Source organism: Quercus lobata, chromosome 12 (assembly GCF_001633185.2).
Source record: "Quercus lobata isolate SW786 chromosome 12, ValleyOak3.0 Primary Assembly, whole genome shotgun sequence".
Classification (NCBI taxonomy): Eukaryota; Viridiplantae; Streptophyta; class Magnoliopsida; order Fagales; family Fagaceae; genus Quercus; species Quercus lobata.
Window position 1 is genome coordinate 24,992,275 of NC_044915.1, and position 19,975 is coordinate 25,012,249.

The 19,975-nt window shown below is 30.3% G+C and overlaps 1 protein-coding gene across 1 annotated transcript; it reads left to right on the forward strand.

The window, feature by feature from the left end:
- Positions 1–3,639: 3,639 nt before the first annotated feature.
- On the forward strand, positions 3,640–5,632 carry LOC115970701 (L-type lectin-domain containing receptor kinase IX.1-like). The gene has a single exon (XM_031090289.1). It carries the CDS (start codon positions 3,640–3,642, stop codon positions 5,557–5,559), a length of 1,920 nt encoding a protein of 639 aa, XP_030946149.1. The 3' UTR covers positions 5,560–5,632.
- The last annotated feature ends 14,343 nt before the right edge of the window (positions 5,633–19,975 follow it).

A 19,975-nucleotide genomic window follows, 5' to 3' on the forward strand; every position in this document is an offset into this window, starting at 1 on the left:
GAGTTTATATGATACATGTTTACATTATTAGAGAATGATATTGGTAGGATAAAACACTTAGAGCATGTTTGGTAGATGTAATAAACACCGTAATATAATAGTTATTCCTATAATTTAGCTATTATTTAGTTTAGTTATGTTTTTATTATAAGGAATAGTTATTTCTTATGAATAGTTATTCTTCAAAATGAGGAATAACTATTCATATTTTAAAAAGTTGTATTAGCTATTCCTTAGTAAGTGCATTAGTTTCAAAACTTAATATATTTTCAAATAAACAAACTTTCCATATACATCTAACAGTTATAAAAATAATAAATAACTTATATATCTCTCTTAAATTTAAAAAATAACAATTTTTAAGGAGATTGTATAAGTAAGATATTTTCTAAAATAAATCTTAAGTTTTATTCTAATGTTATAACTCACAACTAAACTTATGAGTAGGTTTAGTTATTACATTATAACACATTTTATTCCTATTAATAAAGCTTACAATTCATGTCATAATTCTTATTTAGTGTACCAAACGTACATTTAGTGAAAATATCAATTTCTTAACAATAGAATTTTAATATTTTATTATTATTACTTTTACATATTCTACCATGAATAAGAATTAAAGTATCTCACGCACTGCGCGGGTTATATGCTAGTGCATAATAATAATTTAATTACCATCCTTTTACTTTTTCATCATTCTACAAAAAACACGTGTGTTAGTGAAGGTCTTTTGTAGAAATTTTTTTGAGAAGGTATTTCGTATAAATTGACGTTAGTAGTTAAAAAAAAAAAAAAAGTCATGTGACTTACACGTAATTATTAATTTAGATGAAAAGTTAATGAAAGAAACTATAAAATTAAATTTAGATTCTATATTCTTTATAAAACCTTTTATATTTATAATTTCATTAAAATATTACCATATTATATTCGTTTTCTTTTTTAGTATTGTTATAGTCACAAATTATTTTACAACAATTTTACAAACTATTGATTTGACAAATTCTTATTAGTTCTAATCTGCCCGCCATTAACTTCACATTTTTATTTACCAATAATTATTTGGAAAATGCTAAAATTATATCAGCAGTTTGTAAAAATGTTGTAAAATTGTTTGTGTATGTAACATTACTCTTTCTTTAAATGGTAGAATAAGTAGTTTCATATGCAAACCAATTATAATAAAAGCCTTTTAAAAAAACTAGAATTATTAACTATATTTTTTTAATAAATTAAGTTTGATTTTTTCTACATTAACGTTTACTGAGTCCTCAGGCATTAAAAATCAAAAGTACAAAATTATAGAAATGTTATTCTTTAATTTTCCTTTGTTTTCATGGCAACCAAACGTAGCATGATACACGTATATCAATTTTATAAAGTCTAAACTAGTGTGCTGTCCTACTCCATGTGAAGTAATAATATGGAATTCAAATTCAAATCTATAAATATATATATATATATATATATATATAATAGGTGAAGCAGAGAGAATGTCAAATTAGAATTCCAAATTAAAATTTTAATTTTGTACCATGTGTCTAGATATATGTGGAGACCATACCATAATTATCTTTCTAATTATTCAATTCAGATCTGAAATTAGAGTTCAATTTTGCTCCATCAATCTAAATTTAAGTGAGACCACTTTATAATTAACCATTAATGTCCACTCATTGAAACAAATGTTTTTTTTTCTTTTCTTTTTTCTACTGAATAACACGTTAGGTTAATCTCCCCTTTCTAGAACTCTGCCTTTTACGTTTAAAAACCTTCTGCTCTTCCACAATAATCAGACCTGCCTATTTTCAGGTTCACCTCCCCTTCTACAATAATCAAATGCAAATCACAAAATCCAAATTCCTTCCTCTCCTACTCAGCTAACGGTGCTTTTGGTTATTTCTGTATAGGTTCTCATCTATTCCAACCATTCCTAAGGTTTGATTACTTCTTTCTTTCATCTACCTATGCTTTCCTTTCTTTTTGTGAATAATTTTTATTATTTAATTGTATAATTTTTTTTTTGTTTTTCTATGATTGATGTTGCATGTTTATTTTCTGTTTCAGACATCCTGTAACAACATATCATACACAAATTTGACAGAAATATATAGAACGTTTAGGATTCTTGCATTTGCATTCCAAGGTTTGTTGGTTTTAGACAATTTCCCATCATGCTATCATATTCAAGCTGACAATGATTGTTATGTTCTTAACTGCATGCTATTTAATTTGAAGATATAAAATATTTTGTTTAATGAGTCACATGCTAATAATAAACTTTTTATGTACCCAGGATCCAAATGTGAGGTTTCAGATTTGTGGGGGTGTTTGGTTTGCGTTTTTAAACAACATTTCACTCATTTCAACCTACTTTTTCACCCACACGTATTTTCACAAATGTTTTCAAATAACAATTTTCAGTTTTTAAACACATGTACCAAACGGGCCCGTAAACAGCCTTAATGAAGCAGTATCACATTTAGTCGTTGTAGGATTTGACATTGTTAGATATTTAGCTTAACGGTTTGTTAATTTCTCATAAACTCAAAAGTTCAGAAAACGAAAAGTATTCTATGCTTTCTTTTTTAATATTTTCCTTAAAATATTATTATGATTAACTTTACTATCATCATTTGGAAGGGATTTCAATTTTCATTTTTTTTTTAAAAAATTTATTCATCTATGAGCTAAGTTGTTTATTCATGCTTTAGATGTTTAGCTGGGCCAACGAAGCTATTGTTCAAGGATCAACCAGCTAAATGTTAGCAACAAAGTTAACCTGTCTTGGAATTTTGTAAGCTGAGTCCAAATCTTCTGTAAGCGGCCCATGTTTCTTTTCTCTCTATTTTTGTTGAATAAAACTTTTCATTAACACATAAAGAAATTAATACAGAATAGCGAATTAAATCCATCTAGCTCTTCTAGCAACACAATAATAAATAAATATAAAAATCCATCTTGACCAATGAATTTCTTCTGTTTGACGTGATCAAACCAGTCTTGGTCGAACATTGAATTTAGTTTCACTATGAAGAAATGTGCATTGTTGCCTACGTATGTGAGACGAAGAATAAGGATCGTAACAAAGAATTTTAAAATTCAGGTGGCCTTATGCCTAGAATATCAAAATGAATGAAAAACATTTTATTGACCGATGAATTCCTACTCTTTGACATGATCAAACCAGTCTTAGCAGACTTACTGATCATATATTATAAGTTGTCTTTGCTGCAGCGTCGTTTACCCAGACGTCGGTGTCGAGGTGGCGTAACAGGTGAATACCAATAATCAAGGTTATCAATTATCTTAAAAATACTTCTGGATGATTTTATTAGTACTAAACTATAATTCACTAATCAGAATTCAGAAATATTGTTTTATTGTATCATTTTCACTAATTTAAGTGCGTTGACGCTATTTTGCCGGTGAGGCATCAGCGTAATCTTTCTATATTTTGTTCGAGGGATGTAGTTTCATGTGAAAATTCATCAAATCCCATTCACTTAAATTTAAAAGTGTCTGAAACGTTGGAATCATCATTCATAAACATTAGAATCATATCTTGATATAACCTAAATATTCAGGTGCCACTTCCACGCAATAGTTCGTACTCTCTCTCCACCTAGACATACCATGTTTCCTCTTTACTTCTTCCTTCTAGTTCTTCCCACTGTTTCTTCAGTTTATTTCCAAATAACTCGCTTTGAGCCTGATCCCTCCAACATACTATATCTAGGTGATGCAATGGTAACACTAGGAGCCATTGAAATGAACAGAGTTAATCGTGTAACCCGAGTTGGTCAGGCAATCTATGCTAAGGGGGTGCCGCTTTGGGACCCTGATACAGGAAAGCTCACTGACTTCAGTACACATTTCTCCTTCCTTATCGACACCCAAGGCAGGAAAAAATACGGTCATGGGCTAGCATTCTTCCTAGCTCCTGTTGGGTTCGAAATCCCGACAAATTCAGCTGGGGGATTTCTAGGCCTATTCAACACCTCAACCGCTGAATCATTAGCTCAGAGCCAAATTGTTCTAGTTGAGTTCGACTCTTTCACAGACCCCGACTGGGATCCTCCGGTTGAGCATGTCGGGATTAACAACAATACAATTGCTTCTGCTGTTTACACCCCTTGGAATGCCAGCTTACACAGTGGAGATACTGCTGATGTATGGATTATCTACAATTCTTCTACTAAAAATTTAAGTGTCACTTGGAAATACCAAACAACCTCTAACGCTCTGGAGAATACTAGTCTTTTTTATGAAATTGATCTGATGAAAGTTCTCCCACAATGGGTCAAAGTTGGATTTTCAGCTACAACAGGTTTGTATTTAGAGCGACATACACTTCAGTCATGGGAATTCAGTTCAAGTTTGGATATAAAGGAAACAAATGGAAAGAATGCGAAAACTAAAAGATTTGTGGTTGGTCTAGCAGTCTCAGGTGGTGTACTGATAGTTGGGGCAATTTTTGCATTTGTCATATTGTTGATATGGAAAGGAAAGAAAAAGGAAGTAGTAGAGACAGTAAATTTAGCATCAATAAATGATGAACTTGAGGGAAGAGTAGGACCAAGAAGGTTTTCTTACAGAGATCTTGTTTCAGCCACCAACAATTTCTCGAATGAGAAGAAGTTGGGTCAAGGAGGGTTTGGTGCCGTTTACAAGGGGTACTTAACTGATTCAGATATGCTAGTTGCTGTGAAGAAAATCTCGGGAGGGTCCAAGCAGGGGAAGAAAGAGTACATAACTGAGGTGAAGACTATTAGCCAACTGAGGCATCGAAATTTGGTGAAACTAATAGGAAGGTGTCATGAAAGAGATGAGTTCCTACTTGTCTACGAGTTTATGCCAAATGGTAGCCTTGATTATCACCTCTTTGGCAAGAGGAGTCCTCTCACATGGATGGTGAGATACAAGATAGCTCTTGGGTTGGGCTCTGCATTGCTTTATCTTCATGAAGAGTGGGAGCAATGCGTGTTACACCGAGATATCAAATCGAGCAATGTCATGCTTGATTCCGATTTCAATGTCAAGCTTGGTGACTTTGGGCTAGCTCGGCTTATGGACCATGAGTTAGCTCCCAGAACAACTGGATTGGCTGGAACTATAGGATACTTGGCTCCAGAATATATACGCACAGGTAGGGCTAGTAAAGAATCAGATGTATATAGCTTTGGAATAGTTGCCCTAGAAATTGTTACTGGAAGAAGGTCAATTGATCGAGTGGGAACGAATTCTGAATTGATGTTGGTAGAGCGGATTTGGAATTTATATGGAAGAGGAGATCTTCTTTTGGCTGTTGATGGGATGTTACAGACAAATTTTGATGAAAAACAGGTAGAGTGTATGTTGGTGGTTGGACTTTGGTGTGCTCACCCTGATCAAAATATGAGACCATCCATAAGGCAAGCCATTCAAGTTCTTAAATTTGATGCAAGAATGCCAAATCTTCCACCGCAAATGCCTATTCCTATGTATCATGTACCTACACCGTTAATCTGCTCTGGTGCACCTTCCATAACTACAAGTCTTCAACAAGGTCGTTAATCCTATTCACTATTGCTTCTAAAAATTGTTACAAGTATTCAACGGGGTTGTTAATGCTATTTACCTTCTTTGCTGTTAAAACCTTTTACATTTGATTGTTGTCTCTTGAGTGTAGTCAGCTCGTTTTATGCCGATATCACAAAGTTGAAAGTTATTATAAAACTTTTAGTTTCTTGTACTCACTAGCTTGATTAGAATATATCATATACTTAGGGAATGACAATGATAAATTATTATTTATTCCAAAAGTTTAAGTTCATACCAAGTAGTAAATTTAATTGCTTGACTATTACTCATTATCAACACTCTTTCTTGCTCAAATGTGAGTTTATACTTTTCCTCACTAAATGGGGTCCAACAATATTTTTTTAGTTTTTACATGAGAGCAAAGGCACCTTGATACAATTGGAAGCTTGAGACCAAAATTTTAAGTAAGTTATTTTTCTTGTATTTAAATAGCAATTAAATAATATTTATTTAAATTTAAATTTTAGAGTTATGATTTTTTTAAATCAAAAACTGTTCTGTAACTTTTCAAAAAATAATTCAATTTATTTTATATTTTATTTATTACTAGTATAATTTTTCAAGTTATTTTTTAGATTCATCGCATTTTAGATTCTTCCGTTTTTTATTATTTTCGATTTTTATATCTTGAATCATATGTTAGAAATGTATACTTGAAAAAATTTTATAAATGAAAGATTCATTAGCTGCAATATAAATTTATAATATAACTAGAATAAAAGAAGTTTTAAAAAGCTAATTTATCAAAGGCATTGTTGTAGCTTCAACTAATAATCTAATTACCCAATAGTCTTAACCTTAACAAGTAGAAATAGATATACTTAATTCCAAATTAATAAAAAATTCAATTCTTTTCACAATTTTTTTTTTTTTTTTTTTTTTTGTGTGGAAGTCTTTTCACAAATTATATACATACAAAAGCATAATATATACTAGCCTCTGAACACGCGTGTCAGATGCTCTTTTATTTTTTTAGGAAAAAAATTAATAATTTGTATCCACTATAATTTAGGATTACTATATTTTTTAATCACAAAAAAAAAAATAAAAAAAATAAAAAACCTAGGGTGTAATGAGTTCATTCCTCTTTGCACTGGTTATGGATGGGCTCAGAAAATTAGTTCAAGCTAACTCCAAAGTTTTGGGACTAACATTGGTGGTTGTTTTTTTGTTATACTTTAAAGAAAAATTGATTTGGTAAGCATACTCACAACATAAGCCAAGGTAAGCATGATTCATACAACATCAATACATGAAAACGATTTAATAATTAAGATTTATGGTGTCATTTCGACATAGTACATTGATCTAATTCTTACTAAACCACCAATATTGTGATACTACATTGATCTAATTCTTACTAAACCACCAATATTGGGATATGGCAACAAAGAGAGGTCTATCACAATCAATTACCCAATGCTCATTTGTCGAGCCAAAGTTACTACATAAGCTCCAAAGAGCAACATAAAGCATGTTAAAGTCCATATCTATTTCTTTTTATGAGAGTTACCTACTTATCTTTAATCCTAACATTTTGCTACTATTACCGCCGTCCGCCGCGCGGCGGGGGGGGGGGGGGGGGCAGGTGGCCCCTTGAACTTTCAAATATTTTAATAAGACCTGAATACCATTGCCCTACCCCCCCCCCCCCCCCCCACACACACACAAAAGACAAAAAAAAAAAAAATCTCAATTAAGTGAATTCACGTTACCTTTGCAGCTTTCCTAGTAGTAGTACAATTCTATATATAAAATCAATGGGGCCCACTTAGTAAACTTGATGGACTAGACAAAGCCGGCTGTAAAAAAAAATTTATGCTCTATTCCAAGCCGCCTAAAGAAGTCTACTATTCAATGAATTCATTATTCATGTTTTTCAATAAAACCGTGGGTCCTACTTGATAATGATTAAAAATAAAAAATAAAAATAACAACTTTGCTACACCTACACAGAATAAAAATCAGTACTAGCATAGAACTCTGAAAAAAAAAAAAAAAAAAAAAAGTATATATAATGCAAACAAAGCATGCCTCCCATCAAAAAGAAAAAAAATTACTTTTCAAATCAGTCTCTTTCTTTGGATCTCAGAGTTTCTATGCAGTTTTTAAAAGCATTTAAGTTGGGTTTTCAAGTCACACATTCAAATATTCATAGGTATGCATACTCGTAATACCTTTTCTTTGATTGATTTTTTTTTTTAAAGAATCCAATTATATGTTTAAACTGTTTATATTTAGATGGATCTCTTGATTTGACTATTCTTAACCATAAATTTATAATTCAAATTATATGTTTAAACTATTTGTATTTATAATGATCTCTTAATTTGATTATTCTTAATCATAAATTGTAATTTTTTTCTTTATTTTAATGATATGACACACACATATATATATATATTTATATATATATATATATATATATATATTTGTAGTTAATTGAGATTATGGAGAATCCTGATCATAATAATGAGTCCGGATCAAATCCTAAACGAACTCGTATCGAAGTGGATGTTGCAAATCTTCCCACGGATCCTAGTTTAAGAATAAAAATTTCTAACTATCATCCCAATGAAAGAGATCAAATTAGAAGGCATTATCTACAAAATAAACCTTGTCAACCAGTTAACCATGATTTTCCACAAAGTCAATTTGGCAAAACAAAGCGTCAATTTAATCCAGTGTGGTTCAAAGAATATCCTAGTTGGTTGGAATATAGCATTACGAAAGATATTGCATATTGTCTATATTGTTATCTATTTTGACCTGATATTGGTGATCAAGGAGGGGGAGACTCATTTGTTACTGAAGGATTCAGAAATTGGAAAAAAAAAAAAGGAGAAATTACAGAATTACGTTGGGGATCACAACAGTGCACATAATATAGCTCAAAGAAACTGTGAAGCTTTGTTAAACCAGAGACAAAGTATTCAAACAATTATAAACAAGCAATCGGATGTTGAGAAAAGGGAATATCGGACTCGTTTGAATGCATCAGTGGATTGTATTTGCTTTCTACAACGGCAAGGATTAGCATTTCGTGGCCATGATGAATCTAAAGACTCTAATAATCAAGGAAATTTTCTTGAATTATTATGGTTTCTTGCAAATCACAATGAAGAAATTGATAAGGCAGTCCTCAAAAATGCTCCTGAAAATCATCAAATGACCTCTCCTGATATCTAAAAAGAAATAGCAAATGTTGCAGCCGTTGAGACAATAAATGCTATTATTAAAGATATTGGAGACTCATTATTTGCTATTATAGTTGATGAATCACGTGATATGTCTATTAAAGAACAATTGGCAATTGCTTTGCACTATGTGGACAAGTTGGGACATGTGGATGAGCGCTTTTTAGGCATTACACATGTTAATAATACATCAGAAGTGACACTAAAGAGTGCAATTGAGGAAGTATTTAATAAACATAGCTTAAGCATTAGTAGATTGCAGGGACAAGGCTATGACGAGGCAAGTAACATGCGAGGTGAGTTAAATGGACTAAAAGCTCTTATTTTGAAAGATAATCCTTTTGCCTATTATGTCCATTGCTTTGCACATTAGCTTCAACTAACATTAGTTGCAGTAGCAAAAAATCACATCCAAATTGCAACATTTTTTAACTTGGTTGCAAAGGTTTTCAATATTGTTTGAGCATCATGCAAACGTCGTGATACTCTTCGCGAAAAATGTAATGCTAAAGTTATAGAAGCGCTAAAAAATAATGAAATTTCAACTAGTCATGGCTTGAATCAAGAAATGAGTCTAAAAAGGCCTAGAGATACACGTTGGAGTTCTCATTATGGTGCACTTGTTAATCTTATTCACATGTTTTCTTCTGTAATTGATGTGATTGAAACTATTATAGAAGATGGTTTAGATTATGATCAGAGAGCAGAAGCAAATATCTTAATTGGTTTACTCCAAACATTTGAATTCGTGTTTGATTTACATTTGATGAAAGGAGTGCTTGGCCTAAGTAATGAGTTGTCATAGGCATTACAATGAAAAGATCAAGATATTGTGAATGCTATGAAGTTGGTTGACATTTCAAAGCAACGTTTACAAGTCATGAGAGATGATGGGTGGAACACTTTGCTAGAGGAGGTTTCTGCATTTTGTGCAAAAAATAATATGTTCCTAATATGGATGATTTATATCAACCTCGGCCACGACGAAAAGCTCAAAACATGAAAAATTCACATCATTATCTAGTGGAGCTTTTTTATACTATTATAGATATGCAACTTCAAGAACTTAATAGTCGTTTTGAAAATTATGAATTATTAATTTGTGTTGTGTGTTTGAACCCATATAACTTATTTTCAGCATTCAACAAGGAGAAATTGATTCGGCTTGCTCAGTTTTATCCAAGTGATTTTTCAACAGTTCAAGTTTCTTTCTTGGATAACCAACTTGAGACATACATCCATGACATGCGGTCCACTAAAGAGTTTTCAGCACTTAAAGGAATTGGACAGCTTGCTAAAAAGATGGTAGAAATGAAAAAGAATGTTTCATATCCATTGGTTTACTCATTAGTGACTTTGGCATTGATCTTACCAGTTGCAACAGCTATTGTTGAAAGAGCTTTTTCAGCAATGAACATAATTAAAAATCGATTACGCAATCGAATAGGAGATCAGTGGATGAATGATTGCTTAGTCACATATATTGAGAAAGATATATTCAAGACTATTGAGTGTGAAGAAATCATGCAGTGGTTTTAAAATATGAAAAATCGTTGAGGGCAATTGAGTAAAATAAGCTAGGTGTGAAAAAATAAATTAAAGTTTACATTTTATGTTAGATTCTGTATGAAAATTACATTATCATATAGTTGTTTACTTATTTTGTTATTAATATTGATTAATTTTTTACTTCCAATCTTGTCTTTTAATCTTGCCCCCCCTGACCTAAATTCCTGGCTCCACCACTGCTTCCTACACATCCATAAAAAAAAGTATAAAAAAAAAAAAAAGAAAAAAAAAAGAGCTTAAAATTCAAGCTTTAACAACTACCTTTAAAACCAAAGAAACTGTATGTAACATTTTTTATGGAAATAAAAATAGATGTGGGTTTTTTTGTTATGTTTTTTTTTTTTTTTTTTTGTCTTTTATTTTTGTGAAATGAAAGATCCAAGTTTGTTTGTGTTTGGGTGTTGTAGGTGTTGTTTTTTGTTTTTTTTTAATTATTATTTAAAATGTATTGGTTTAATCCTAAAATTTAGCCATATACCACACATCCATAGCAAAAAGTTAAGAAGAGCAAAAAATTTAAAATTTAACAACTACCCTTTTTTTTACGGTAAAAGGTTGACATTTTTTTTTTTTGGTGTTGTTTTTTTTTTTTTTTTTTTTTTTTTTTTACAATTTTATTTATGACAGTTATCAAGTTGTATTAAATCCTAAAATGTAGTGTTTTAATCCTAAAATTTATCCATGTACCACACATCCATAACAAAAAGTTAAAAAGAGCTTATATTTACAATTTAGCAACTACCATTTTTTTTTCTTTTACTGTAAAAGACTTAAATTTTTGTTGTTATAGTTACAGTTTTTCTTTTCTTTTCTTTTCTTTTTTTTTTTTTTGGTTAAGGAAAGACTCTAGATGTGCATCCACATTTTTTTCTTTTTAGTGGCGTTGTTGTTGTTGTTCTTTTTATTTATGACAGTTATCAAGTTGTATTTAATCCCAAAATGTTGTGTTTTAATCTTAAAATTTAGCCATGTACTATACATCCATAACAAAAAGTTAAAAAGAACTTATATTTAAATTTATAATATAACTAGAATAAAATAAATTTTAAAAAGCTAATTCATCAAAGGCATTGTTGTATCTTCAATTAATAATCTAATTACCCAATAGTCTTAACCTTAACAAGAAGAAAGAGATATACTTAATTCCAAATTAATTAAAAAAATTCAATTCTTTTCACAATTTTTTTTTTTTTTGAGGAAGTCTTTTCACAAATTATATACATACAAAAGCATAATATATATACACACACTATTTATAAGAGGATTCTCCTATTTGGATTGGATTTTTATATGGTTTAGAAATATCTCTAAACCTTAGGTTTAACAGGAAAATACATGAGGATAACCCAGTAAAAATATATCTCCAATTCCACATAAAATGCCTACAAAATAGGACACTCTCTTACAAATCCACGTCTTTAAAGCAAACTTATCCAAAGTTAAAAAAAAAAAAAAAAAAAAAAAAAAAACTAGACAAAAAAAAAAAAAAAAAAAAAAAAAAAAAACCTCATCGCATGTGCAAAGCACATGTGATGAGGTTAGGCTAGTGTGTGTGTACACATATATACACACTATCTATAAGAGGATTTCCCTCTTAGATTGGACTTTTATGTGATTTAAAAATACCCCTAGACCGTTTAACAAAGACAAAACTTGGGGACAACCTGGTAAAAATATATGTCCAACTCTACTTAAAATACTTACAAAATAGGACACTCTAGTACTAATCTATGTCTTTAAAACAAACTTATCCATAAAAAAATAAAAATAAAACTAAAATTAAAATGAATGAAAAATTATGACACTAGGAAAAAAAAGAAAAAAAAAAAAGAAAAAGCCTCGTCGCTTAGAGTAAAATGGGTGGTTTGTTGGTGATATTAGTTGTCAAGAGAGAGAGAGAGAGAGAGATATCATTCTTCTGTTTTAAATTCCGTTCATTACGGTTGGAATTTCTCACACCAGCCACCAAAGCCTTACAAGAACCCTTTGCTCCGTTTCGGTCAAAATACTAGTCCATTCCTACATATACACATACATACATGTGTGTACATATGGGTTGTTCACATGGGAAATAATAAAAAAAAATTGATGAGTTCGCATTCTACCTAATCATTCGCGATAATGTTGAAAAATCTTTAGCAGCAGGATAGGTGGAATCTTCATACTTCATAGTATGAATCAAAAGCATTAGGAGAAAATCGACAAATTATTAGACTAATATACACAGGGCCTTTGGAGGCAAAAGGCCAAAACTTTAAAAGGGACTTTATATATATATATATATATATATATATATAGTCCTCATGCACTTATAATACACTCAGTATATAAGAGCAAGTTGTTTGGTGCCATGTAATACGAAGATTCCATGGGTTCTGATGTTGAGGGTGAGGACCTTCAAGATATGAGGGTCGTCAAGTGCATATATATATATATATATATATATTTATTTATATTTTAGAGAGTTTTAATTTATGATATCTGCTCTGGATGATTCCTCTAAAAAAAATATCATCAGATCAAGACACCAATCAGTTTTTTATATAGGCGGGAATTGAACTACAGATCTTTTATTCAATAATCAGAGACTTTAAAAGAGACTTTTTGTTATTACTTAAATAACATTTACTTAGTGTTTTATATATAAAAAAATTATTATTCTTATTTTTAATATGACAATTTTGTTTTGGGAAAATTCTAAAACTATAACAAATTTTACTACAAAAACTTACACATTGATGTAATATAGCAACAAATGTGATCAATGACACCTAAAAAAGATAATTAATCAGTACTAATTTAAATGTATGATGTTAGGGATATTATAAAATTTACAACAAGAGGCTTACAAAGATGCATTACCAATCACAAAAAGTAATTTAAAAATGCATTTAATAAGTTGTTGAAGTCCACTAATTATATTGGCGATGGCCTAAGTGGCCTAGGCCTAGGTCTGGCTCTGAAGACACAAGATATAATAGAGCCAATTGTGTTAGCTTTATTCTTCATGTTGTCAAACTCTCAAAACAGCATGTGAATTTGACAATCGATTATAAGTTAGTTTTTTACTTAAATAATCTATTATTTGTGGGTTTTACACTACTTTTTGTTTCAGTTTAATTTCAAATAATATAAGTTTCAGGTTTTTTTAAAAATAAACTAGCTTTTAACTTTTTGTCTCACATTATGCAACTAAGCTACTGAAAATAACCAATTTTCAAACATAATGGGTCATTTGGGTACAATTAATTAAACTTTTAAAAATAGTTCAATTTTTAAGAAGAATAAATTATTGTCAATAAATATTAGATAATAAATTATACATTATATATTCCACATTACAATATAATTATACTAGTCTCTACATACGCGCGTTGCGCGTGCTCAAAGGCTCTTCCATTTTTTTTTTCTAAAGTACAAAACTTTCCATTTATCATAATTCGGGGTTTTGTATTGTGTTTTTTCTTCTTTTTTTTTTTTTTTTGGTGTTGGGCTTAGTGTCGTAATTTCAATTTATTCCAATTTAAGGTTTATGTATTTCTTCAATAATATTTGTATTTGTGAATTATTGATACAGTCAATTTTATGAGCCTAGCACAAAAAATGAATACCGAAATAGCATTGAAATCATATGCTTATGTGTGAAAAAACTACCAACTTATCTCACTCGCAGCAAGCCACTATTTACGGTAAAAAACCAAATTAAAACTTTTTTGATGATAAAAAAAAACCAAATTAAAACTTATTGCCTCATTGACCATAGCATGCCATGTTGACTATTGGCTTGTTTGGATGGAGGGAGGAAGGAGGGGGAGTAAAGTAGAATTGGCTAAAAATAAGCTAATTTTGTGTTAAATCTACTCTACTCTACTCTACTCGCCCTCCCTCCCCCTCAATCCAAACGGGCCAATGTTGTTTCATTTCCAGGAGACATGTGGATGGATCATTAAGTGCCCAACAACCTTAATCTTGATAGTATCATGCAATAGGTTGAATTTCGATAATTACTTGCAACACCTCTATATTTGGAAACTCCTAAATAGAAACACCACTATTTTTATTTCAAATTATCTTACATCAATTCAAAATGAAAATTTTGTAATTTTCTTATTCTCAAAATTTATTGTAAATGCATATAGTAAACCTTATCAATAATCTTATATATTCTTATCTTGATAGACCCTTCATTTCTTTCAATTCTTTTTAAACAAATCAACAAAAAAAAAAAAATAGCAACTAAAAAAATTACCGGAATATAAAAATTATTTTTTAAACAAATCGAACACAAAAAAATAAAAAATACGGGAATATATCAATGTTACTAGGTCATTCGCATGCATTGTTGCTTATGCATCGTCATAAACATCTAAAAATTCAACAATACTAGAGAATGAGAATAATAAAATTCCACCTAAAATGAAAATTTTACAAATTATTATCTATATATATAAAACCGAAGCCTCTAAAGCTCTCACAATTTTCCACGTCACCATTATTTTCTTTTTCTTTTTATTTTAGATTTTATATCTTATATATTTATTATTCCACGTCACCATTATTTTCTTTTTCTTTTTATTTTAGATTTTATACCTTATATATTTATTATTTAAATAACAAAAATAATTCATACTTAAACGGTGAAACCCCCGACTCTATTTTATAACCCTAAACTCAAAACCCTGAAGGGAGCCATTGTCTTTGCTCTGAAGATTGACACCAATGTGACTGAGGTTGAAGGAGATTTTGGGGTTGTTATCAATTTCCTTAACTCTGAAGGTTGCTGCCTGGCGGGTTGTGTTCATGTGATTAAAGACTCTCAGGTAGAAGTAAATTAAAGATATTAATTTTATCTCTTTTTCCAGTGTCAGACGCAATGGTATTAATCTTGAGGACATATCTCTTTTTGTAATATGTGAAAAAGTTTTGATTCAATAATATCACGGTCTTGATTCAATAAATCTTTGGTTTTCAATGCGTGATTTTCTCCACCGTTGCCAACCTTTGCTTTCCAATGTAATGATTTTGGTAGTGTTCCTCGAGGTAAGCTTTCTTTTTCTCTTTATTTTTTTGGAGGGCTCATCCTTATGAAGAACACTGATTGTACAGGGGTTATAAAGGTATTATATGAAAGAATTAATATATGAAGAACTATTATTATTATATTTTTTGGATATTGTTGGAAGTTTTTCAAATCTTAATTTATGAAGTGTGAGTAATATCTGAAGCATAAGTTTAGCCATTGTTCTCCCTCAAAAAAAAAAAAAATCAGCAATTGTGCAAGTTAACTCTAATTGTTATATATATATATATAAGTATATTCTTTAGTATATTCTTTATCTCAAGAGATAAAGCAACCTACTAAGCAAAAAATTTTGGTCTGCTTTTACATATCTCATAATTTATTTAGTTAGTTTGTAGCATTTACATTATAGAATAATAACTACTACTTATGTGTGTATTGCTCATACAAAATAATCTATGCTTTTGATAGTTTTGTGTTGAAGTTGGAAAAGCTGGTGTGTATTAGTTCCCATTTTATGAAGTGGTGGACCTAGATTTGGTTTGTTATCCATTTATGCTTTTGACAATATTTGATTGATGAAAATTGTGGTTATTTAATTTTTCTATATTATTGTTTTAGCTCTTACTAAATTATCAAATAGTCATAATACAATTGTAGGATAACTTATGTCTCTTAAATTTATGATTTGATTCCCTACAATATTTTTTTGGTTAATTGATATTGGTCTTACTTTACAAGAATCTAAAAATCTTGATACTAGGATTTGTGGTAAGTTCAACTTTAAGTGGAAGTCCAGTGAAATATATGTATTCTTACATGATCAATTTCTTGCAGTTATTGTTGTGTGCTTATATTGCATCTTTTGATATGAAATTGTTGTTTATTTTTGTGTGCCACTTTCTATTTTGGTGAGCCTCTTACATATTTTCAAAAGAATGATTGCATCATTGAAGTAAATATTATGCTCTTCCAAGCATATAAATTCCTTTATAAAAATGTTGTCCTTAGTGTAGTCATCATAATCTCTCACTAAATGCAATTCTTATATAATTATATTTGATGATCAAAGTGTATTCTCAACTGGCATTGTGAGGTGAAGTTTGTATATATATATATATATATATTTCTTATGAACTTTTATATATAAATTGAATTACTTATTATCATTCATTTTTAAGTCACTATCTCTTCAAGAAAAATATATATATATATATATATATATATATATTTTTTATTAAATTATACCGTGCATCACACGGGTTAGTATTATATATATAAAACCGAAGCCTTTGACTTTTGGTTAACCTCTCTACAATTTTTCCGCATCAGCATTTTTTATTTATATTTTTTAATTTGATTTAATTCTTTTGATTTTATAGTACCAAATTGCAGAAAATTTGAGGAGGGAAGAGAGAGTCCTAATAGGAGTCTCTCTCTCTTTTTTCCTTAATCCTAAAGTCTTTTTTTTTGTACATGAGTCTTTTTTTTTTCTTTTTTGAAACCTAAAGTGAGTCCTTTTTTTTTTCTTTTTCCTTTTTTAAAAAAATTCTAACGTGAGGTCTAATTAAAAAAAAATATAATTATTTTTTAATCTTAATTCTAACGTAAGTCTCACAAAAAGTCAAAAACTTCATTTTTATATTATATATAGATAATAATAATGATGTGGCAAGCTTTAAGAATATGAGAATGCAATTTGTAGATTTACTATCAAGATAACATATATTAGATTGGTAATAGATATTAGATTTAATTGCAGTTGAGTATTATGTGAAGTCATCACCATAGAATAGCCCACGTCGGGATGTATTATGTGAAACCAATGATATGAAATAAAAATAATTTTTCTAAACCATTATATTGAACAAAAAATTACTTATTTTCATTCATTTTCAAGTTATACTTTTTTTTTTTTTTTTAAAGTCAAGTCATAGAACTTTAAGCAAAATAAATACTTTTTATTTTTATTTAACTATCCCATGCATCGCACGGGTTAGCAACTAGTTATAATAATAATAAAAGTCCATTGCGCTAATCCTTTGCCACAAACATTATGCTAAAACTTCACCCCGAAAATGACACCTATGATATCAAAAATATTTATAAAAGGAAAAAGAATTAGCTTATATATTGAGAAATAATATTGTAATACTTATAGTTGACTAACTTATCCAAAGAAAAAAAAAAAACAGTAACTACATTTCACTCAAAATAATAATAATGAGTGTCTATACTCAACAAAAGGGGGAAATTGTAGATTATCTCATGATGAGGCCTCTGCTATATATATATAGAGAGAGGGATGCTACGTCTACAACATTTTTACAACAAATCACAGGTGGTTAATTGTTATTGGTTCAAATTTCAAACTAACGCTAAAATTACTTTTTTGCCCCAACAATAACAACTAGTAACAACTTGCCACTTAGGATTTGTTGTAAAAATATTGTAAACATATCATTTCTCATATATATATATATATATATACATATATACTCACTCTAATCTTTCATATGATTTACAATCTCCTTCCAAACTTTTTTGATTTGCTCAATTAACACCCAAATTTGAGAGACTTGCCATAATGTCCGCCTTTAGTCAAAACTAGTGTGTAGCCCTGTGCATATGCACAGTTACAATTAAAAACAATCACAATTATACAGTTTTTTGAGAAGATATTCAAATTACACATAGTATTAGTTTACACTCTTTTAAAACCATACATTTCTAAAATACGTAATAATTTCTCATTATATATATATATATATGATTTAGAATTTAATTGGATTTAGACTCTTTAATTTTTTTATCCTATAATTCACTTGCCACAAAAATTAAAAAAAATAAATGGACACGTGACGGAAAATTGGACTTCAATTGAAATTCAAATTAGAATCTAAATGGATTTGGACTCTTCGATTTTTATGCTCAATAATTCACTTGGCACAAAATTAAAAATTAAATGGAACACTTGATACAAAATTGAGAATCCAAAATAGAGTAGTGTTATCGGTTCATTGTGCACATTTACTCTTGTTCCGCACTTTGATTAAGTAAGAGTAAAAGCAATTTAGTTGTAATTTTCAATTGGGGGTCTGAACAAGCTCTTGTGTTTTAGCACAAATTCGAGCTTTCATTCAGTATTAGAGCGGGTGCACTTTGTTGGATTTCATTATCCTTGTGTGATCCTAGACCCCTATTTGCTATGGATATGGCAATGGAAAAGGCTAACATGAATTGTGGTTCATGTGTTTGTGATAATGACTCTATGAGCATCTTTGGAGATTGTCCTAGTAATGAGCTCTTGTTATTAAAGTCTAAGAAACATGCTAGAATGTTCATACACATGCTGAAATGTTTAGAGCATAGAAATCACATGCTTCATAATAGCTTGTGTGAGTCTAATTCCTTGATTGCAAAATATAAGAGGACGAATAGACATTTGTGTAATAAGCTCGATGGTCTAAAAAGAAAGCTTCACTCATCTGAGAAAAATGTAAAGGAAGATGAGTCTTGCTTTAAGAAACAAGAATGTTTATCAAATGCTTGTCTTTTTGTTCATACCATATTAAAAATGTTTAATTCATGTTTGTGGTATCTTGACAGTGGGTACTCAAGGCACATGACTAGAGATAAATCTCTTTTTAAAAGCCTTAAAGAAAATGAGGATGATTATGTGACGTTTGGGGATGGTAGCCACTCACAAGTCCTTGGAAAGGGAACTATTGACATTCCGGGACTTCCTTTGTTGACCGATGTTTTATACATCAAAGGGCTGAAGGCAAACTTGCTAAGCATCACCCAAATCTGTGATGAAGATTTTCTGGTTCAATTTTCCAAGAAAAGGTGTCTAATTCTCAGTGAAGAAGGTGTGCAAGTCTTGAAGGGACTAGGACCACCGACAATTGCTATGGCATGGTTCCCAAGCCGAATGTATCATGCCGGAGTGCCTGAGTTAATTTGTTGGAGCTATGGCAACGCTTTGGACATGCCAATTACAAGCAAGTGGCAAATGTTTCAAAGCTTGAAGTCGTGATTGGTTTGCCGAAGTTTGGAAAGATTGAGAAAAATGTTTGTGGCCCATGTCAATTAGGAAAACAAACTGAATCAACCCATCCCAAAGTGAATGTTGTTGCCACATCTCGACCATTGGAGTTGCTTCACATTGATCTAGGTCCAACTAGAATGGAAAGCATGGGTGGCAAAAGTTACATTATGGTTGTGGTTGATGATTTCTCAAGATTGGGTGGAATTCCTTAGAGAAAAGTCGGAAGCATGCGAAAAGATGGAGAAACTTTGCAAGAAGTTTCAAAATGAAAAGGGAGTTCCCATCATCAAAACAAGAAGTGATCATGGAAAGAAATTTGAGAATGCAAAGTTTGAAGCATTTTACAATGAGCATGGAATTAAGAAGGAATTCTCGACCCTAAAGACTCCACAATAAAATGGGGTTGTTGAAAGGAAGAACCATGTGATACAAGAGATGGTGAGAGTAATGCTTGTTAACAAGGATATTCCACAAAAATTTTAGTCTAAAGTGGTGAATACTTCATGCCACATTGGGAATAGAATCTTCTTTCGAGTGAGAACAAAGAAAATG